The sequence below is a fragment of the Geosmithia morbida genome, assembly GCF_012550715.1.
Source record: "Geosmithia morbida isolate 1262 chromosome Unknown scaffold_4, whole genome shotgun sequence".
Lineage (NCBI taxonomy): Eukaryota > Fungi > Ascomycota > Sordariomycetes > Hypocreales > Bionectriaceae > Geosmithia > Geosmithia morbida.
In genome coordinates this window covers 1,052,977-1,075,057 of record NW_023336191.1, presented here as the reverse complement: position 1 = coordinate 1,075,057, position 22,081 = coordinate 1,052,977, and the positions used below count along the sequence as shown (strand labels likewise).

The window sequence follows — 22,081 nt, the reverse complement described above, 5'->3', positions numbered from 1 at the left end:
ATATATATATATATATATATGTGTGTGTGTGTGTGTGTGTGGGTGTGTGTGTTCGATGTGGTTGTCATAAAGGTTTCACCGCATGAATAAGATCATACGACGTAAGAGGTCGCCCCGAGGGCCAAGATGCAATGCACAAAGTCGTGAAGGCTGCGTTTCCCGGGGATACGCGCTCGTGTGCCCCGGAGACTGGGAAGCAGGGGTTGGGCTTGTCGGAGACTTGGAGTGGGTGGGTTGACTGATGTGCAGGACTGACAAGGGTTAGTTGTTCCCGACGTAATCATGCTGCATTTTATTTTAGGTGCCGTACAGGAAAGATGGTACCGATTCTTGTATTCCCGTCTTTTCTTTCTTGCATATCCCAGGAAAGATGGGTTGTTTAACAAAAAAAAGAAGAAAAAAGAAGGAAGATATTCATCTTTTGAACTACATGTACTGTCTCACCCTTCACACCCTGCTCTCTCTCACACACTTACAAGCATACGAGTACACATCGCGATAGGAACAAGATGGCTGCTAATAAAACGATATATATAACGGTGCTCGTAGATGGAAGCCATGCATCATCATCATTGGCGTCTTCCCCGCCATATCCTCGGCCCCGAAAATATACACATGACGACTACGACCTCGACGAGGGAGAGAGGGGCACTTTTGCCGTTCAAAGCCCGAGTCTTGTCCGTCGGTCCCGTGGGGATGGGAAGTTTAATTCGAAATCGGATTTGGTACAACTCGTTGGTTTCTTTTCCAGCTTACCTTACTGCTAGGAAGTATTACTGCCTAGTACTGAGGTGTATATCTGTGTGTTGTATTGCATATTTAGCTCGCAGAGTCAGGGACTTGGGGAAATACTCCCAACACAATAATACTAGCGGTAATAACATCCTGTACTCTGCATCCCCAAAGATTCCGTACCATGCCCCGCCATGACGGAAAGGATTAGAGAGGTAGAGGGTGGATTTTCTTCTTTCTTCGACCGGTGAAGAAGGGTCCTGTTATATGATTACATACATGCATTAGTGCCTACCACAAACACACACACCCTTCTTCCGCCCCTTCCCCTTTCTACCCTTGAGGTTGAGTGCTGTAGGCGGATGGAGTTCCGCGGGAGGGGGGGCGCAGGTTGAAGAAGTTTGTGTCGACAATCCATGTGTGTGTGTTGTACTCGTATACAGAAACTGTCATTCTTGTATCACGGAGTCCTTCACTTGCCCCTCTGTTTTGGTCATTGTGGATATTGTATTGATGACCTACCAGATGCCACATGGAGGAAGGTTGGTCCGCCACCGGTTTCGCAGCCTCAGGCACACGTCTAGTAAACATGGGATAACCTCACCTTCGTGTGTGAGGCCACAGCCCAGCTAGACAGATGTAGCAACGACGCAACATTTAGTCAACATCGGCAAAGGCTTTTTTTATTATCGAGTAGGGTATTCACACAGGTGTCAACCAAAAAAAAAGATAATGCAGTCGAGAGGTAGAAGAAAATTCTTGTCTTGGGTGGATTTACAGACGCACACGAACTGCCGCAACTCAAAACAGTCATACCACTTTCTGTATTATTACTTACTCTCGTCTGTCCTGCATCCGCCCAATATGAGACATGACGTACTAGTGTAAGATGTTCTCTGGTAAGGGGGATTATGAGGGACGACAATTCGAAAGAAGAAGAAGCAAAAAAAAAAAAAAAAAACAAGGCTCGATGGCTTCACGCGACAGCTAATAGGGCTGCTGCGCTATGTGATCAGTAACAAATTTCAACATGCGCTAGATCTCAGAAGAAGAAATCCCAATTATCCAAGGATCCCTGCACCACACCTCCTCTCACTCTCTCACCCTCACACACTCCTCACTCCCCCCATGCATCGTGGTTGTCCCCTCTCCCCGCCACGACACGTATCATCAATGGCCTTTCCATTTCAACCCGTCATGTATCCTTCCCCATTGCCCAGTACCATCAAGAAGCAGACCGGTTCAAGCACATGCGTAAGAAGACTAACAAGGTATAGGAAAAACATGATGTGAGCAAAAAGAAAAGTGATATATGATAAAAGGGGTAAATCTCAGCTCGTCACTCGATACAAGCAGACAGTTCTTCTTTGTTCTTCATTGTTTCACACCTTTCTTTATTTGCTACCACTCCCCACTGGGGGGAGCACTGTCCCTCTCTGTCTCTTCTTTTTTGCCCATTCCCAAAACACCGTTTTTTAAGAAAAAAAGAAAAAAAAATATGAAAAAAAGAAGACAAGATGAAAAGAAAGAGATAAAAAAAAGTAGCAGATTATGCATGCACGCATCTCGTTTTACCATACGTCAGTCGCCCCTTGCCCCCCCTCTTTTTTTTCGTTCAACCCGCCCAATGTGAAAAGAAATTATACCAAAATGCTTCTACCCTGAACATGTTGCACTCCCTCTTTACGCGTGGAGCTCGGTGTGGAAGGAACGGAGAATGCTGTCGGTGTCGTCGATGGCCAGGGGACGGATGTCGGCAAGCTGCTTGATCTTGGCGGTCCTACACGTTGAGTCATGGTTAGTATCAAGGTCAACCACCACACGAGGGACGGGTAGAGGGAGTTGACGAGTGCGTGTGTGTGGGTGTGTGTGTGGGGGGAAGGGACGTACACTTCCTTGACCTGCGCATCAGTCATCTTGAGACCGAGCTGGTCCACACGCGACTTGACGGCGTTCCATCCGGTGATCCTGCTGCCGATGGAGACGTAGCGGCTCATGCCAAAGTCCTCGGGCTTGATGATCTCGTAGGTCGAGGGGTTGTTGAGAATGGCCTTGGCGTGGATACCGGCCTTGTGGGTGAAGGCGCAGAAGCCAGTCACGGGGTTGTTGAAGGGGATGTTCTGAGAACAGAGGTTAGTCATCTCTCTCCCTTTCCATAATTGGTCGTGGATAACGGAAGAATACTCACAATTTGGACAGCGTCGGCAACCAGGGTCTCGAGATCCTTGAGCTCAGTGAGCTTGTACTTGGACTTGACGTAGTCGGGGGCCGTGACGACCATGCGGGCCATCAGAGCACCCAGGGGGGTGATGCCGTTACGCTCGCCGATACCGAGAACCGACGTGTCAATGTGGGTGGCACCAGCCTCGAGAGCGGCGTGGGCATTGGCGACGGCGCAAGCTGTTTGATGCCCACGTCAGCTCGTCTTGTTTCGTCAACACATTGATTCCCGGGAAAATTATACTAACCAGTGTCGTCGTGGAAGTGCGTCTCAATGTCGCAGTGGACAACACCACGCAGGGTGCGCACGAGGTCGTAGACCATGCGGGGAGTAGCTCCACCACTATTGTAATCCTCAAGTCAACATTGACCTCTTCCTTACTCTCGCCCCAGATCAAGGAATCTTCTCAACTTACACAGTGTCGGCGATACCAACGCGGTTGACACCAGCGTTGTCGACAGCCTTGTACAGGGTGAGGAGGTCGACGAGGTCGGAGCGGAAAGAGTCCTCGGACGAGAAACGGACCTCAACACCTTGGCTGCAATTCAGAGAGTCAGCAGGCAGCTCAAGGTGCAGGGAAGAAGAGTGGGGGGAAGGGACAGACCTCTTGACGTAGTCAATCACCTCGAGAGCAGCCTTCTGGATGTACGCCATGTCCTTGCCGTGGGAAAATTCGCGGAGGAAGCTGGAGGTACCGATGACGAGATCGACACCATCAACACCAGTAGCAACGGCGGCCTTGGCGTCCTCCATGTTGCAGCGCACATCTATAAACCAAGTCTTGTTAGAATCGAATTTCGAGAAATGGTCATGGTCATCGACAGTGGAGGTTGGGGTGTGACGAACGAGTCAGGATCTTGGCCTATTTTAGGTTACGGCCCACGGTTAGCAACATATGTCACCCAGATTGAAAGAAAAAGGAGAGGAACATACCTTGAGTCCAAGGTTGCAGATGGTCTGGCAGTCCTTGAACGACTGCTCACTGGCCACGGGGCTGGTCAATTCGATATAGTCAACACCAAATGAGTCCAGAGCCTTGGCACTGCATATCATAGTCAGTAAACTCGTGTCACACACACGAACCACATGGATGGGGGGCAACGGCCTCAGGGGATGAGGGGCAGAGGGTCGTACATGGCCACCTTGGTCTCGGTGTCGAAGAACGCATTGGCAAACTGCTCTCCCTCACGGAGTGTACTCTCAATGATCTTGAAGCTGCCGACGTTGGAGAGATAATCCTGGACCGACTGGTAAGGCGAGCTCTTGGGCTGGCCCTGAACAGGGTGAGAGCCGTTCGAGACACCGTTGTCGGCAGCCGGGACGGCCGGGGCAGCAGCGCCGTTTGAGTTTCCTCCGTTGCACGCTTGGCACATTGTGTCGTGTGTTTGTGTGTGTGTGTGTGTTTATGTGTGTGTGGTTTTTGGTTTTGGTAGATTTTTGTGTTTCTGTCCTTCCTTTCGATATCGTGGGAGGAGGGGTGATGGCTGTGGTGGGGTTTTTTTGAGGATATATAGGCCGGGAAAAAATTCTCTTCTTTCCGTTGGATTAAAGGTAGATAGATGGATTAGATTGTCCAAAGGGGGGGGGGGGGAGGGCAAAGGGAAAAAATCAAGCAGTGAAAAAAATAGTTCTAGAAAGGTTAGAGGGAAAGAAAGAATGAGTAGTGGCGTATATTAGATTTTTCTGAAGCTCAATTGGGGGGAGGGTTTATAAGAGTGCGGTGTTCTTTTTTTTTTTTTTTCTCCTTTGCGCTGTCCGATGGCGGAGGCTGTGACGCACATTGGTTCAATTCGTGGGGGACGTTGTGTGCGTTCCCAGCGGTATTTGCTTTGGTGCACATCACGTGCAAGACAAGGATACAAAATCACTTTCGGGTGACTCAGCCACCGCCCACCGCTGCCGAATCGGCCTTCCCGTTCTATGCATGATTATTAACGTTGTAGTATTAATGTAAATATGCTTCTTCGGCTGGTTTACAGTCATAACAACGCATCACCCTTCTCCTCTATTCGAAATGTGTAGTCATAATTCCTTTCCAATGAGTGGTGTTTCTTGCGCAAGGCATCGGAGCATCGGACTCTCATATCCCCTCCTTCTTCTGCCAGAGGACCACCGGCGGAAAATTCTTCCAACCAATGGAGAATGTCCTTTCGCCTTCTCCTCGGCTGCTATTAGTGTAGTGGAGAAACGCCCTAAATTGCGTATGCCGTCGCTGTATGATCATCTCTATCCATACGACGTTGTACTTTTTTTTTTTTTCAATCTGTTTGTTCCCGCTTTCTTTTCCCTGATCTCATTCGTCTTACATGAATTTGTCGGCAAACTGACACCTGCAGGCTGTAGCCACTCATAAGGCTGTATTTTAAGATAAGTAATAAATCCCTCTGAGAACATCAAGTGAGCTGTCGTGAGTATATTGCTGCGTACGATAAATCCCTCTTTCGTTCCCATTCTCCGTCTCAGAGAGAGAAACTTCACTATGATTCGATAGCGTCACATGATTGCTGAGTCATCTCTCTCATGACGAGAGAAGTTTGGAATCATCCACATCACCAGCTCCCCCTTCCCTAGTAATTTAGTGACTTGGAGTGGATGCTCAAACGGGGTTCTCTGTGGGGAAACACTTACAGTGACTCTGCTACCCTTATGGGATTGCGGGTACTCCGTACAGTCAGGAGCCTTCATGATGGGAACTGCAATGTAAATACGGGATTCGCCGGACGTTGTTGTATTATCACATACAGACATTCTTATTCATATGTATCTGAAGTCTATGTCGTCCTTCAAACTCAGTATTGTAGCCCCAAGCGCTTCTAAATACCGTAACCATGGAGAAGGGCGGAGAGTGGAGAGACATTGGTCCGAGCGCAAATCCCCAGATCACGTGACATAAATCGGATTGTAACATCTCAACCGTCATTGGAAGACGGCTGAATGGTACGAGTACACCAGCTAGTCCGTCTCCATTATATCGACGACAAACGGCTCACAACCTCAACAACGACGACATGTTTGCCGCACGACAGAGGGCGGGCTGCCTGGCCCGTCAATTGCAGCGATCTACGCGATCCTATGCTTCCGATGCCCACGGCCACCACAAGCACGCCGAGGTCAACGAGTCCTTTGGGGTAATGAACTGTCCCCATCCCTACTACCCCAGATAACATTACCCCGTAGCCGAGAACCGAAAGAGCGCAGAGCAACCGCGCCGTCAACCAACGTTTAGGGAAAATGGGGTTCGTTGGGGGGGGGGGAATGGGAGGAAAAGAACATATCTGTTTTACTGACATGGCAAAAAAATCACAGACTGGTTCTGTCCTCACCGTGGCCACCTTCTTTGGTGGTGTGCTGCTCTACCAATTCGCCCCCAGCGAGGGTCAGACCTCGAGCCTGACCAGTCTGCTCGACAGCTGGAAGTCCAAGCCCCAGGACTGGGAGGAGATCAACACTGCTCACGCTTTGGCCGCCAGACAGGCTGGCTTCGACCGTAACCTGTTTGAGAACGCTACACCCTCGAACCGCTGGGTCGACGTGGCCTATCCCGAGTACGTTTTTTATCATCTTGCCCGTTCCAGCACCGACAGGAACCGACAGAGCTAACCGCGCCCATCTAGGGCCCTCCAATCGCATTCTCAGCGCAACATCCGCGCCGGTCACGTCCTCAAGATTGACGATGTCGTCGAGCACTACAGGAAGGAGCACTTGAAGGATGAGGACCGTAAGGTTAAGCAGGCAGACAACTGAGGGAACGCTTCATATGACAACGTTTGCTTTCCACCTCACTCCCTACTGTGGCGGATACGAAGCTAGCGAACAGACCCACACAAATAGAAAGGACTTTTCCCCCCCACCGTCTCTTATTGCGTTTCGTTACACGGCTATATTCTTCTATATCTTGAAATATATTTACACGAGGCTCTCTCGCAACCTCTCTTGTGTTTCTCTTCAATACTTTCCGCTTTCGTCTCCTCCATAAATTCGCTTCCGGTATCCGCAATCCTGTCCTTGTAGCTTCTCTCTCCTACCTCGACTTGATTTTGGTATCCCTATTACATGCAAGAGCATACTTGTGCATCTTACTGCCTTGGGGATATTGCAGAATATCTGGAAGCTGCCATCGTGCCATTCTGACACCTCCTGACTGGTTGAAATAAGAAAAGGAATCATCTACCAGCAAAAGGAAGGAAAAGCAATATGCATAGTCCTATTATGTGCAACAGGCGTCCCGAGGACTTCTCTATGCTTACTTCTCATCCCGTTCAACCTACAAAACCCTGCAGTCTGCCCGCTCTTGATATACCGTTTACCACCATTCTTTTTTACTGATCCTCATAGTTCGATACCCCAAGCAGACGTAGAGCAACATACATTATCCGGACTTTCTTTCTATTATATTTCCTGCTTGCGTTGAAGACCGTGGGCGTTCCCGCGCTACAGTATTGCGCATACGCAGCGCAGCGCATTGCCATGGCCGACGCCAACGATGGCCACCCGCACGGCAAACCCTCTGGAGGAGTACCAAGTGAGATTGAAGGTACAACGAAGAACAATGGTAAGCCTTACCAACACCAGGAAAAGTTAACGTGGAGTTCAAGTGACTGTGATACTGCAGCCACGTTTCGTGATCCTTTGATGATAAAACAAATATCTTGAAATGAGGAGAGAGGAGTACAAGCGAGTGGCAAAAAGACAACGGCAGCGACCAACGACGCTTATATCAGACGAAAAACAACAACGACGTGCAAAAAACGTTTCAGAGGATATAACGGACCGCAAGATATGAACTAACCATTCGGGGAAAAAAAAGCTCCAAACACCCTTGCACAGATAGAGAGACGCAACGAAGTGAATCGGACACACATTACGAGACCGTGGCAGAAGACGGAAGGCTGTGACAACAAGGCTGTCGTCGAAATTCGTGACACGAACACCAATCGGGGACGCGGGGTGTTTTCTAAGAAGGATCTCATAAAAAACAAAAAAAAGGTGGATAACAGACTCATTGAGGAAAAGGCGGCCATCGCGTGTATTTGCGCAAAACCAAAGTACGGAGGACAAAATATTACTCAGGTATGGGCCAAGTATACAGAGAAAAAGAAACAAGAGCTTCAGGAACTCTTTCCCCAGCTCAAAGAGATACCGGTCGATGGGACCCCGCTGAGCTCTTCTCACCGTCGAGCGCTGGAGCGGTTCATTGCTGAATACGCCTTTGCACACGACGGCTGCGACGATGCCTATGTCTTCGAACTAGGAAGCTTGTTCAACTACGCCTGTGAAGGGTGTGCCAACTGCTCATTCATGGTAACTTCGGATGAGATCATTGTGTGGGTGAAAAAGCCCATCCAGGCAGGCCAAGAACTCTTCATCGACTACAACAAGGAGGATTTGCCCTACAACTGCGCCATATGTGGAGAGCCCAGGGCAGGCAGTCGAATGAGGACTGCGCGGTACAAGGCAAAGAGTGTTTTCGCGAAAAAAAACCCCCCCCAAGAAAATCGAGGCACCATAACCAAAGACATCGGACTCAAGAGTATCGCAGACCCCGAAGATACAAGATAAACCGGGTGAACCAGGCGAACCGGCGAAGCCCATAACACAGGAGACAAGAGACACCGGAAGCGAACGCTGGCGAGTGATGGTCCATTCTGAAGAGGTGTCTCGAGGGTCTTGTTGGGTGCCATGCCATCACTTACGTACAGACAAGCTTCACCTCTTCCCCCTTAAGACTAAGGAGCGATTTTTGAAACATATATTAGGAGGCATAGGTATCATCATACAGTAGCGATCGTTGAATGCCATCCGGGAAGCGTGGAAATGTCGTTGCATACGAGGTGTCGTGTACGCAATGATAGACACGACAAGAGCGTAGCGATACATAATCCTAGGGCTGACAGCGGGCAGTGATTTTGTGTACTTTTTTTTCTTTTACTATCATGGCAATCCCATTGTCATCAGCATATGATAGTATTGGCCACATGAAAAACCGGCCCTATCAAAACCAGTTCCTTTTTTTCGCCCAAAGTCCGTGAATGCAGAAACCACCCCAAGACAGAAACCCAACATTTACTTGAGGGGAATGAAACGCGAAGAGTGCGTAGCACCAATACCAGGACGACCGTGCTTGACGGGGCGGCTGTAGGGATTGGTTAGCAAGGGTGTTCTAGTAGGGATATATATATGCTCATCTTCTGGTCTATAAAAGCAGAAGAAGAGAGGCAGGAAAGGAGGAAGGTAGGGACACAAAGGAACGTACTATGAGATAGAGAACTCAGCCAGGTAGTGACCAACCATCTCGGGCTTGATCTCTACCTGGTTGAACTCCTTGCCCGAGTAGATGGAGATGACGCTGCCAATCATCTCAGGGACGACAATCATGTCACGGAGGTGGGTCTTGACGGGGTCGGGCTTCTCGTTGGGCCTGGCCTCCTGCTTGGCCTTGCGGAGCTTCTTGATGAGACCCATGGGGCGGCGCTTCAGGCCGCGGTTGATCCTGCGGCGGGCGCGGGCGTGAACGACATCGCGTAGCTGGTCGGAGGAGAGGTCGAGGAGGCTGCTCAAGAATGAGTTATTAGCAAAGGAGTTCCTCTTCCTGTCTTGGCATGCATCTTTTGCTGTTCCCGTATGGTCGACGTATATCGAGCGAGAGAGCAAGAGCGTAGAAGCTGAGAGACGTACTTGTCAAGGTCAATTCCGCGGTAGGAGAACTTGCGGAAAGCTCTTCTCTTCTTGATCTCGGCGGCCTCCTCGGCGTTCTGTAGTAAAATGCGAGGTTAGCTTTGGATGTCCATTGATGATCGCTAACTCCCCCGTGACCCTTGCAGTTCCGAAGCGTTATCGTCGTCATCATTTTGTCGTCTCTTGTCCCATCGTCGTGGCCCCACCCCCTAGTTCAATCCCTGTGTGCGCGCAATCCTTCTGGCGTGTGTGCAATTTTCCACTCTACCGCCGAGCTGAGAGAGAGGGATAGAAAGAGGAAGAGAAGAGGACTGAAAAGGGAAGGGGATGCAGAAAAGAGGCCATAAAGAGTCGAGGGACAGAAATTGACGATTTTGATGACTGTGATATATATCTTCGGGATGCAGACAGAGTATACAGCAGAGCGTGTAAGAACAAATGGATGGAACGTACGTATTCGTCAGCCATGATCGCGGTTGTTGTGTGTGTGTGTGTTGAAGATTCGCAAATCGATTCGCAGATATCGACAAGCGAAACTTGTGGCCGTGATGGGGGTCGTTCGTTGGGCGTGATAGGCGTTGCGACTTTCTACACACAGACTCTAGGCCCAGGGCTTTGACGAATTGGGCCAAATTTTCGAGCAGTAGGGCTTCTGTGCCCTTCACCCCTCAAGTCACATGATTTTGTTGTGGTTGGGACAAGGTCGGCCCTTTTCAGGAGTTTGAGTGTGTGCTACAACTGCTGACATAAGTTTTTTTCTTTCAATTTTTTTTTCTCAATACGAGTACGAGAGTACATAGAAGAACTGACATTGCTTGTGCAGCCTACCGTACAACAGGCTACAGGTGCAGCCTACGCTACAGCAAAAATGGGATGGGCGGGATGAGTGGAGTCATTATCGAGGGTGGGGGCTGGCGCCCCGGGCACCGAGGCTATTCCCTTAAATCACTGCGTCGCAGAAAGCCAAGAGGATTGACAAGCTGCATACCACTACTAGCCTTGCTACGTGATATCATCTAATACTGTCGGGAGGACAAAAAAACAGTCATATTGCGGCTTTGTAGACGGCGGAGGCAGACAAACAAGTCTTCCCAATGGCTGATCACCTTTCTGGCAGCTTGAAAATAGTATTAAGGGCTTCAGATAAGAGAGAGAGGCAAGGAGAGCGGGAAAAAAGGAAGGAGCGGGTTTGATGCAAGAGCAACTCCGCTGCGTGATGGGGGAAGATGCATATGCTCTCCTTGCAGAACAAACACACTACAAAAGGCTGCATCATCGTCATCAGCATTATTACTTGATGGATTGATGATTGGCAAAAAGCAAGATTATCGGCATCATAGTCTTTCACAGGACAAGACTTCTTACCCTCTCTTCTCCGTCCGTGCCGACACCCGGACCCTGGCACGACAAGACGACGCCAAGCCGTTTAGCCAAGCCGTGCCCAGAAAGTCCGGACTTTTGGAGCCTGGCCATCATGACTGTATCCCAGAGGAGGGTCGGGCCACAAGCAAGCGCTCAGCGTGTGCGCTGCAACAGTGCCAAGAACGAGGCCAGCCAAGACACCGAACACAATAAAATAAGACGCAAACTTGTGCTGTGGTGTAATATACTTTGGGGGGCCTGAGAGAGGAGGTCCATCCTCTTTGCTTTTGTCCCTCTCCTCTGTAGAGGGGGAGAAACAGAAGAACCGTCTCAAAGGTCCCACCACTGCGAAGGGAGATAAGGGCTAATACAGGTACGTATACATTTGTTTGTAAAGATGCTAATAATAAGCTTGTGTAGACAATGGAGAGAGGGCTCATGAACAGTTCTCTCTTATACAAAGATGCACTTGAGGGGTAGAGACACTGACAAGAAAGAAGAATACTGACTAGGAAGCAAGAAGACAGAATAACGCTTGGCGGCGGTGAACATGACCATCCCAGTCCCCCTCGTGGCCGTCCACCCCTCTCTCGTCGGCTTGGCAAACTGGCGACGAGATTCCGCCAAGCTTTGACAAGAGACACTCCATAACATTTTACTCTCACCCATTACGACTAGTAGAAAAAAAGAGAGAGAGAAGAAGCGTACGTACGTGTGCACGCAGTTCATACTTAATAGTAAGTAGTAATACTGGGACCGGGGGTTCCAAGGCCCGAGCCCGGCATCAGCTAAAATTATAATACTAATAACCAGGTTCCTGTCTCCGATTCTCCTCCCGTTCTTCCAAAGTCCATGTCGTCAAACGCCTTTTTTTTTCCCTTACAATCTTTTCGATTCTTTTTATGCTGGAGAGCTCATATCTCGGCTTCTTCTTCGTAAGCATAGATTGCTGCCTCGTCTCTTGCTCCCTTGCTCTCTCTCACCCTGGCCGATCCCTCCTCTCGCTGTCATTCTGAACTGTTCTAATCCTGTCTGACAAAGAACCGGGGCTACTGGTCAGTGGAGAGGGTGATCGGCGATAAACCCAGTTCAAGAATCTTGCCTAACTACCGTGCCGGCCGACGCCCGTGACACTTTTACCCCCCCCCCCCTCCCTTCCTTACTACTTGATCGTCGTCATCATCATCTTCGAGAACCCCCACCTCCCCTCCACCACGGTGCCTTACCTGGCCCAGCGCAGTTGTCTCGCCGACTTGCGTCCTGGTGCTTGGAAGGGCGAACGGACTACATACGACCATGTCGCTCCCGCCGGGTTCAGCCATTACCGACGGCCTGGCGATCTCAACGACGACGACACCCTCGTTGGCAACGCCGACTTCGGCCTCTGCAGTTTCCGCAGCCGCATCCGGCAATGGCGTGCACTACGCACCCCTGACTACCAACTGGGAGACGCCCCTGAGCTGCACTTGGACATTTGACATATCCCAGGTGCCTGGGCCGGGGACGCCGGGCCCCATCGCTTTCCTCGACCTGGAGCCCGACCCGGACGCCACTACGCTGTCGTGCTATCCTGATGGCATGTTCTATGAGCAACAGACGGGCACTTTTAGCCCCGCAACCTGTCCCAACGGGTGGACAACCGTGTCTCTGCGCCAGGATGAAGATGCCTCCCAGACAATGGCCACGACGACGGCTGTCTGCTGCTCTTCGTACGTACGATTCCGTTCTGCCCCATGTCACAGTTGGTGAATGGAAAACAGAAAGTGAGGAAGTCGAGGACTAATAATGCCGTCTGTGTGATTATAGTGAATACAGCCTAGACGGCAGTATCTGCAAGCGCGAGCAACCGACCATCCTAGCCGTGCCAATCGTATACAACACAACCGATGGCTCGTACATGATCCTCACCGACGAGACGAGCACGCTGACTAGCGCCACACTGGCCGTGCACACTATCCAAGCCCTCTTCCAAGACTCGGATAAGGAGATGCTCGGCTTGACTGACGACGAAACTATATGCGAAGAGCCCTCTGACCATCGCGGGCTTTCTCTGGGCGCGCGGATCGGCATCGGCATCGGCACCACTATCGGCGGCGTCATGCTCATCGCCCTGGGCCTCTGGATACTCCTTACGCGGAGGCGCAAGTCCGTGGATGAGAAGCTGGACAGTGAGCTCGACAGCGACTTCCCTGCTATGCGTAACGCGCCTCTTCATCCTCAAGCCGTCAACACCGTCAACACCGCCAACGCCTCCATCGATATGCCACCTCCCGCCTACGAGTTCTCCGCTAGGAATAGTGTAACCGACGATGAGAGCCGCGACGGCGACGACGACAGCCACGATGACAACGTCAGTACAATGCAAGGAGGTGAGATTGAGATTCTCAGAGCCCAAAAGGCTGCTATACAGCGTCGCATCGAGGAGTTGCAGAATGGCGACGGGACGGAGGGTCAGGGCCGTCGGTGACCCGCCCATATTGTTTGCCGCAAGCGCCGCCGCATCATCCCCTTTTATCCGGCCATATTTTTGCGCTACTATTTGATACCAACTTTCTTTACCTGCTTTATTATTTTTGCGATGTTTGTAGCGGGCGCAAGGAGGAGTTTACTTCATTTTCATCATTATATAACATGAATATAGACCAGGATTCGTATTGGACGAAGTAATGATAGCTAACGGTAATACACTATATACAAGCCTCTTGGCAATGCCGTTCCGCTTTTTATAACAGCTATATACATTCTTGCCTTATAAAAATGTGGAAATGACGGACGGGGTATGCTGAAAAAAGGAAGAAGACAGACGGGAAGAACAGCATTTTTTTTTTTTGGAAAAAAAACAAGAAGAATTTACAGGGAAGAAAAGATGGAAAGACTGTCGAGAGCCTTGCCAGGGTAGGAAAACATGGTGTTGGAGTCACAGGACGAGCCGAGCGCCTGGTTGTCAACCCAAGCAGGCTCCCAGTAAAAGATGCCAGCACCGCCATCAACAGCGGACACGACATCGGCGACGTCCTGTAGGAAGGTCTCCTGACCGGCAGCGCTAAAGGGGATGCTGGAGACGTCGGAGGGGAAGCTGTACTTGGGTGAAGGGCAGGAGGTGGGCCAGTTGGTCTCGACGACGAGGACCTCCTTGGACCACTTGGCGGCCATGTTTGTGAGTGAGGTCTTGAGGTTGGCGAGGGTGGCGTCGGCGCCGTAGAAGGGGTAAAATGAGACGCCCATCATGTCGAAGTCGGAGAGGGAAAGGGGGCCCTCAGCGAGAAGGGTGGTGTAGAACCACTCCTGCAGGGACCACTCCCACCCGTTGTCTATGTGCAGCATGATCTTGGGAGTAGGGTCGAGGTTGGAGTCCTTGATGCCGGCGGCGCCTGAATGCAGCAGACGCGCCGTGTTGTAGGGGTTCTCATTGATGTCGCCGAGCGGGAAGAGGAGCCCGCCGCGAATCTCGTTACCGACGGAGATGATCAACGGGTTGATGCCCTCGGCCGCGAAGGCGTTGGACACGTCGCGCGTGTAGTTGTACAGCTGCCAGGCCAAGTCGTCGATGGATTCGGTCGACCAGCCCGACGGCACGGCCTGATTTGACGGGTCGGCCCACGTGTCGCTGAGGTGCAGGTCCAGGTAGATGTTCATGCCGGCGGCGCGGGCGCGCCTCGCGATGGCGATATTGTAGTCGAGATCGTAGTCGCCGTCCGACGGGTTCACCCACACGCGCTGGCGCACCGTGTTGACGCCGCTGTCCAGGAGAATCTTCTCCAGCACCTGCTCCTCACCCGACGACGTGCTGTAGCTTATGCCCGACTCCTCCTCCACCTTGACCGACGACCAGTCCACGCCCACATAGTCCAGGGCGCTCGAGGCCGTCGCCAGAGCGAGCATGAAGGCATATGTCAACTTGTGGGCTGCCATTATGAGTATAGGTTGCTTAACCGCGGGAAATGGATGAATCAATTCGGTGGGACATAGGTCAGGCCCTTGATAACAAAAGAACAGAAGGACGACTCGTAGTTTAATACCTCTGCCAAGACACACATACAATGCGCTTCGGTTTCAAGGCCGCTTTCGTCCCCTCTGTCTCTCATAATGCGCATGGATAAGTTTATCCTACGTCGGTCCTTGTTTTGTCCGGTTCATATTAGCAGTCGCGTTGAATACGAAACGTCGGTCCCACCAGGAGTTTCGCAGGGCCCGATTGTGAGTGGCGCGGGCTTGAGGAGTGCTGGCCCGAACAGGTGTTTCAATATTAGTCGAGTGGAGGTTTAGTTTCGCATTCGCAGGCTGTTTCCTTTCAAACTGTTCAGTCAGGTCTATCGTTTCAGCGAGACTCTTGAACTCGTACAACGTCTACTCGTATTATACACGTACTTTCGCATAATGAGTGCTGTTTGTGTGCATCATAGGGAGCGTGTTTCGTCGTAGTAGGGTGTGAGAAGAGCGACTGAGCGATGGGTGAGCCGTTCCTTCTCTACTGAGCCGGATCTACATCATTCAATTGAGAGTTTATATATTATGTCCATGGTAGTGGTATTCAATTGCACCTGGGGAAACCCGGGGTGTGCGAGATGCCTGGCTTCTGATATCTCTGGGCCAGTCGCCACATGGGTTGGAGTGATGAGTGTCCAAGACATTGATTGATCCAGCGGTTGGGCTGAGACATGCTAGACTATCAGGCAATGGTAGGATAGCACTTGTAGATTTGTGGGCGGACAGCTGCAACGACCGAACCGACGTTGACAGTATCAAACTGTCGAGCGCAAGGATCGAGTGCTCGTATATTCTACGGACAATGTGATTATATTGCATAAAGTAGTACTATCGTGCATATGTCTGTCGCTGGTTCGCCACAAGTGGCTTGACCATCCCGACGTTGGCGGTTGGGCATTTTAGCGCTCCTGATGACGCCGCCAGAGCCGATTCGAAGCCGAAAATTCCACTATAACCAACACCCAATATGTCCCTGGCTAGGGATGTAGAGTTGAACGGTGCGATCCCGTCACGAAATAAAATGGAAATATTATAGTACAATTCCTACTTAGTAGTATTACAGGTATTAGTATTAGTAGACGGGAAACTAGACGGTGCAGCGGGTGGGTAGTGGGGCAACTAACTATTAGCACTTTAGCAGCAGTGGCGTCAGTTGAGGTCTGTGGGGGACTGATATTAGGAGTAGTAACAACCAAGAGAGCTACGAGAAGTGTGTCAACAAATACCAAGTCGGTCAATAATAACATGCATCACCATCACGGTACGAATATGAGCTCAACAAGTGATGTGATATGAATTAGGAGACGCAGATCAAAATGTAGACTGAACGGGGCGTCAAGCCAACAATGCAACAAGTACTCCGTAGAAGGGAAGGGGGTGGGCACTTGAAGGTCTCATCAACAGGGGCACCCCCCTCCCCCCCACTTTGTCTTCAGGGGGGAAGCATTAGCTACGTATGAACGAGCGTATATGATACTTGCCATCGCAGCTGCTGTAAACTGTGTTTGTAGCAGCGGGGATTTCTGTGACAGGTATCCTCTACCATCTCACCGCTCACCGCTGACCCTCTTCAAAAGCATCAGCAGTAATCTGTAATCTGTACTCGTACTCGTACGGAGTAATAGCAGCTACTACTACTCATGGGCCATTGATCAACCCCGCCAAGTGAGGTGAGGTGAGAGAAAGGAGGCCTTCCCTACTAGAGGTAGGTGGTATTAGTATTGGCGAACCAAAGTGTCCACACAATCCACAGCGCCAGCACCCACTACGTACCAGAAATCATCACAATCCACGACCGACAACCCTTTCTTCTCCTCTTCTTCTGCTTCCCTCCCCATCCAGCGTTGTCGCGCTTGCAACAGGCCAAATCACCACCTCACCGGTCCTTTCCCTGCACAACAATCCATCCAAAATGAAGGGCGAGGTACGTTATATCCTCTCTACTTGTCTATACCCTCTCTCCTCTATACCCTCTCCCCCTCACTTCCAGCTGCTATTACCTCCCTTTCTCTCCGCTCCTCTCTGCGCTCCTATGATAGCCCTCCCGATTGATATGTTTTTGATAGAGCAACAGAAAATAGGGGTAAAATACTGACAACGCTGGCGATGACAGATTCTTCACCTCCACCTCGGCCAGGCTGGCACCCAGCTTGGTAACTCTGCCTGGGAGCTGTATGTATATCCACACGAATAAGAAAAAAACGACAAAACATCTTGATATTGGACCGCTGCTAACTTCTGCTAGCTACCTGCTCGAACACGGCCTCGGTCCCGATGGTCGTCCTGACCCCAACGCCAAGGATATTGGCGACCCCGGCTCCTTTGAGACCTTCTTCACCGAAACCAGCGGCGGGAAGCACGTCCCCCGTTCGCTCTTCATCGATCTCGACCCCTCCCCAATCGATGAGATCCGCACTGGCGAATACCGCTCCCTCTTCCACCCCGAGATGCTGATCAGCGGCAAGGAGGATGCTGCCAACAACTATGCCCGTGGTCACTACACCATTGGCAAGGAGATGGTTGACAGTGTCATTGACCGCATCCGTCGTGCTGCTGGTGAGTTCCCGTCCCTTACAACATCTTGCTATATTACTATATATATCCCTCTTGTCCATCTTAGCTACACGTTGCGGGCAAAACCACCCCCCGCTAACACACTTGGCATCATAGACAACTGCAACTCCCTCCAGGGGTTCCTGATCTTCCACTCGTTCGGCGGCGGTACCGGTTCCGGTTTCGGTGCTCTCCTCCTCGAGCGCCTCTCCACTGAGTACGGCAAGAAGTGCAAGCTCGAGTTTTCCGTCTACCCGGCCCCCCGCGTCTCCACGGCTGTTGTCGAGCCTTACAACGCCGTTCTGTCTACCCACAGCACCATTGAGAACTCGGACTGTACCTTCCTTGTCGACAACGAGGCCGTCTACGACATCTGCCGCCGCAACCTCGACATCCCCCGCCCCTCGTACCAGCACCTGAACCGCCTTATCGCCCAGGTTGTCAGTTCCATAACCTCGTCCCTGCGCTTCGACGGCGCCCTCAACGTCGACCTCAACGAGTTCCAGACCAACCTGGTTCCCTACCCCCGTATCCACTACCCGCTTATCAGCTACGCTCCTGTCATCTCCGCTGCCAAGAGCCAGCACGAGAGCTTCAAGGTCCAGGAGCTCACCCTCCAGTGTGCGTGCCACCCCACTCCGCCTTGCCTGCAATAATGATTGCCTAGTGCATAGTAGTCGGCAAAGACGTCGCATGTGCATATCACTGACACGGAACAAATATAGCCTTTGAGCCCAACAACCAGATGGTCGTCTGCGACCCCCGCAACGGAAAATATATGGCCGTCGCCCTCCTGTACCGCGGTGACGTCGTCCCCCGCGACTGCAACGCCGCCATTGCCGCCCTCAAGGCCAAGAGCTCCTTCAACCTGGTTGAGTGGTGCCCTACTGGTTTCAAGCTCGGCATCAACTACCAGAAGCCCATGGCCGTCCCCGTCCCCGCTGAGGACGGTGGTCTCGCCCCAGTCGAGCGCTCCGTCTCCATGCTCTCCAACACGACCGCCATCGCCGAAGCCTGGTCGCGTCTCGACCACAAGTTCGACCTCATGCACAGCAAGCGTGCCTTTGTCCACTGGTACGTCGGCGAGGGTATGGAGGAGGGTGAGTTCACCGAGGCCCGTGAGGACCTTGCCGCCCTCGAGAAGGACTACGAAGAGGTAGCCGCCGACAGCCTTGACGCCGAGGAGGAGGAGGCCGAGTACTAAACTACTCCTCCTCCCCGTTATCCCTATACACACAACAAAAACAAGAAGGCGAAGAAGCAACCTCTCCGGTAATCCTCCATCACACACTTTTGCGATTCCTCCTTTCCCCCGCCATGGCGATGATTGATCTTCGTGTTTCTTGTTGGGTATATGGGATTCAACGAGATGCTCAGAGTGGGATGGACAAGAACAATATGATGGGGTACAATTATTGAACCTATCTATTCTACTATTTTTTACTAGATGGAGGAGATAACGAGGAGGTTGAATTTCTTGTTTTATTTCCCCTTTGCTGTTCCCCCTACACCCCCTCTCCATCAACTCATAACAGATGTGTTCCAGCCGCTGTTCTCCAACCTCCCATTTTTCTTTTTTAACATGAAAAAGAGAAAGGAGTAGTGGTTAACTGGAGCTGAGATTCGAGGAGCTGATTATTCCCTCTCCCACCCCCCTCCCCCTTTACGAGTTAGCTATTTAAGCAAGCAGGTAGAGATGAATGTTGATATCCCTTTTTATAATCATTCGGTTAACTAGTAATACTGGTATGGCCGTCTAGTACCACGGGGTATATATTGTGACTGACTGGGTCATGAGCCTGAAGAAATGTACATCATAACCAGCATGAACCGTAAATCATTGAACAAGTAGTGACAGGTGGTGTGTGGATGCAAATTTGATCTATTATCACTTCTCTTTCCCCCCCGACCTTTGTATAAACATGCTAACCACCTTTTCCTTTCGAATGTTCCCGACCTCAATCCTTCTTGGTCTTCTTCCACTCAGCAGCCCTACGCGAACTCCTGCCGGCAGGCCTACCTCCGGGACCACCCTTGCCCTTCTGCTTCTTGGCCATCTTGAAGTCCTTTTGACGACGAGCACTCTTGATAGACGAAGCCCTGGTTCCCTCAAAGACAATCTCCTGGGGGGTCTTGATGTTGGACATGTCGACGTCGGCACCAGCGCCATTCCTGTCATTGGAACGATGATGATGACGACCCCTGTTGTTGTTGTTGTTGCTGTTGTAAGGCCTGCGTTGATGTTGTTGCTGAGCAGCACCGGCACGGCCGAGTAGCTTGGATGCCCTACCGGCCTGGGACATCTCTTCGGGTGTGAACTTCTGCTTGTACTTTGTGCTCTTGGACTGGGAGTCAGCGCGGCGGCTGTTGAGCTTGTCCCTCTGACGCTCGATGGCCATGTTTGTCTTGCGAGGGTCCTTGGCTCGGGTGACGCGCAGGGCGCGGGGGAGCATGGGGGGGAATTTCTTGCCGTCCTGGAGGAGAGCTGATTCGACAGAGTTGCCGTCCTGTTTTTTTTTTCCAAATAAAGAGTCTTTTAGTAAAGATCCTTTGCGTTACGCAAGGCCACACATGGAGAAAGAGATGAGGGCAAAAAAAAAAAAGAAAAACATACATAGAACTGAACATAAGCGAAGCCCTTGCCGACGCGTGTGTGGGGATCGCGAACGACGCGCACATTCTCGACCTTGCCTTCCTTGGAGAAGGTTCTCCAGAGACCCTCCTCCACGTCGGAGGGGACCTTGTTGCGCTTCTTCTTGACCGTCTTGCCGTCCTCGGTATCCTCGAGTATAGACTCGTCGTCGACGAATCCTAGATTCCCGACAAAGATGCAGCGGCGGTGGTCTGTGGGCGATGGGTGTGAGACGCTGTCGACGCGGATGTGGCGGCCCAGGACCTCAGTGCCGTTGAGCTCGGCGGCGGCCCTGCGCACGGATGCGGCGGTTGGGTACACGACGTAGGCATTTGTGGAGCGCGTGGTGGCCTCCATGATCTGCTTGGTGATATAGGCAGCCTTTTTGGGCATGGAGCCGGTCGAGAAGGCCACGGATCGGAAGCGCATCGATTCAATCTTCTCGCCTGCTTTGGCGTCCAGCACCGACGACAGATGCGCCAGCAGGGCCTTCTTGTCCGCCTTGGATGACACGGCCGAGCTGTTGATGTTGGCGATGAAGGCTGTGCGGTCGGCCTTTTCGAGTTCGGCCGTCTTGCTCTCGTCCGTCAGGGACTCGTGCTTAGGGGGTGGCCCGGAGGCGTCCTCGTCTTGAGAGTCCTCGCCGTCGCCGCCAGCTTTCCTCAGCCGCTTCTCCGACCGCTTGGCCCCCTCGGGGTCCTCTTCCTTGGACAGCCTGGTCATGTACCTGTCTTCTAGTTCGGCGTTGTCGTCGTCCTTGCGCTTGCGCTTGCGTCCCTTCTTGGGCTTCTCCTGCTCCCCTTCCTCCTCCTCAGCGGAAGTAGGCTCATCGGCCTCGTCGGCAATTTCTTGGTCATCGTCGCCGTCATCGTAATCTAGCTCTCCGCTTGCTTCGGAGAGGGCCTCATCATCATCATCGTTGTTGCTATCCTCGTCTCGCTCGCTGTCTCCCTCTGTCTCATGCTTCGGCCTCTCCTCTCGCGACTTGGGCTCCAAGTAGCGTTCCCGGGGGGGAGCTTGGACGGGTCCGGCCTATGATCGAGAGAAGAATGTATGTTAGAGAAGTCATGTGGTAGTAGTGGTAGTGGTAGCAGTAGCAGTAAAAGAGTGCGACCGAGACTTACACTGGTTGAGAAGAGGGCGTCGAGGGTGGGGTCGACAGCACTCGCAGCGGCTGCCAGCTTTGTTGATCTGGTAGGCAGGTGATTTGAGTTAGTTTCCGGATTTCATAGTAAACATGAAATCTTTCAATTGAGCATGGAATTTCTTCAAACACTGACTTCTTGGTCATTATTTGCGAGTGTGAAATGCGTGGCTAATGCATATCATGAAATCCGTCGGCAGAAGAAAAAAAGCCAAAGGAAAAGAAAAAGTGGTTTTCCCAAATTTTGGCGGACCCCGAAAAGGCGGAAGAATGCGTCATTGGCCGCATCTTGCTATTCCTTTCTGCTAACGAAAGAGACGGTACCTTGTGCGGAAATCCTGCCGCATCTCACCGCCCTCCAAAACCATGGGACCCCCCACCGCGACCGCCAGCTGCTCGTTCCAGCGGCTCTAGTGGGACAGGGCCGCTGAAAGGAGCCACCCACCAGCGCCAGATTTCGGCTCCCAGCGCAATTCCGTCCTCGCTCTCTGTGTGTCTCTCGTCGTGCCTCTCCTCCATCTCCGTCACACCCTTCCCTTCCTCTCTCTCTTTGCCTCTGCCCTTCCAAACAAATCTTTTCCCCCGCCCCATCGCACACCTAGGACATATTCTCCTTCATAGACTTCTGCCTCATCGCTACATTGACATCGCACTACACTCCAACCATATCCTCTAACATTGAGCCGCTGACACTTTTGCTACCACCACCTTCTCCTCCTCCGCTACGGTGCCCTCTAGCCGACTGCGCAAGCTCCCTCCCTCTCGACCACGGCCG

At 51.7% G+C, this 22,081-nt stretch overlaps 7 protein-coding genes across 7 annotated transcripts; 3 read left to right on the top strand and 4 right to left on the bottom strand.

Annotated features, from left to right (window-relative positions):
* Positions 1-2,415: 2,415 nt before the first annotated feature.
* GMORB2_5811 (homocitrate synthase) lies at positions 2,416-4,326 on the bottom strand (the record flags this gene model as incomplete). Its single annotated transcript, XM_035467781.1, has 8 exons — positions 2,416-2,512; positions 2,623-2,852; positions 2,921-3,132; positions 3,201-3,295; positions 3,369-3,491; positions 3,558-3,733; positions 3,887-3,995; positions 4,088-4,326. 8 exons carry the CDS (start codon positions 4,324-4,326, stop codon positions 2,416-2,418), a joined length of 1,281 nt encoding a protein of 426 aa, XP_035322747.1.
* Positions 4,327-5,961: 1,635 nt separating this feature from the next.
* Positions 5,962-6,697, top strand: GMORB2_5810 (NADH-ubiquinone oxidoreductase 178 kDa subunit; the record flags this gene model as incomplete). Its single annotated transcript, XM_035467780.1, has 3 exons — positions 5,962-6,081; positions 6,260-6,498; positions 6,568-6,697. The coding sequence occupies 3 exons, from the start codon at positions 5,962-5,964 to the stop codon at positions 6,695-6,697; spliced, it is 489 nt and encodes a 162-aa protein (XP_035322746.1).
* A 2,319-nt stretch (positions 6,698-9,016) lies between these two features.
* On the bottom strand, positions 9,017-10,096 carry GMORB2_5809 (small subunit ribosomal protein S15e; the record flags this gene model as incomplete). The annotated part of the gene is made up of 4 exons (XM_035467779.1): positions 9,017-9,086; positions 9,207-9,503; positions 9,629-9,705; positions 10,082-10,096. The coding sequence occupies 4 exons, from the start codon at positions 10,094-10,096 to the stop codon at positions 9,017-9,019; spliced, it is 459 nt and encodes a 152-aa protein (XP_035322745.1).
* Positions 10,097-12,286: 2,190 nt separating this feature from the next.
* GMORB2_5808 (uncharacterized protein) lies at positions 12,287-13,457 on the top strand (the record flags this gene model as incomplete). Its single annotated transcript, XM_035467778.1, has 2 exons — positions 12,287-12,699; positions 12,797-13,457. The coding sequence occupies 2 exons, from the start codon at positions 12,287-12,289 to the stop codon at positions 13,455-13,457; spliced, it is 1,074 nt and encodes a 357-aa protein (XP_035322744.1).
* A 383-nt stretch (positions 13,458-13,840) lies between these two features.
* GMORB2_5807 (arabinogalactan endo-1,4-beta-galactosidase) lies at positions 13,841-14,902 on the bottom strand (the record flags this gene model as incomplete). Its single annotated transcript, XM_035467777.1, has 1 exon — positions 13,841-14,902. One exon carries the CDS (start codon positions 14,900-14,902, stop codon positions 13,841-13,843), a length of 1,062 nt encoding a protein of 353 aa, XP_035322743.1.
* A 1,987-nt stretch (positions 14,903-16,889) lies between these two features.
* On the top strand, positions 16,890-18,734 carry GMORB2_5806 (tubulin alpha; the record flags this gene model as incomplete). Its single annotated transcript, XM_035467776.1, has 4 exons — positions 16,890-16,901; positions 17,091-17,149; positions 17,223-18,151; positions 18,256-18,734. 4 exons carry the CDS (start codon positions 16,890-16,892, stop codon positions 18,732-18,734), a joined length of 1,479 nt encoding a protein of 492 aa, XP_035322742.1.
* Positions 18,735-19,488: 754 nt separating this feature from the next.
* On the bottom strand, positions 19,489-21,453 carry GMORB2_5805 (nucleolar protein 12; the record flags this gene model as incomplete). The annotated part of the gene is made up of 4 exons (XM_035467775.1): positions 19,489-20,037; positions 20,145-21,194; positions 21,287-21,353; positions 21,443-21,453. The coding sequence occupies 4 exons, from the start codon at positions 21,451-21,453 to the stop codon at positions 19,489-19,491; spliced, it is 1,677 nt and encodes a 558-aa protein (XP_035322741.1).
* Positions 21,454-22,081: the final 628 nt, after the last annotated feature.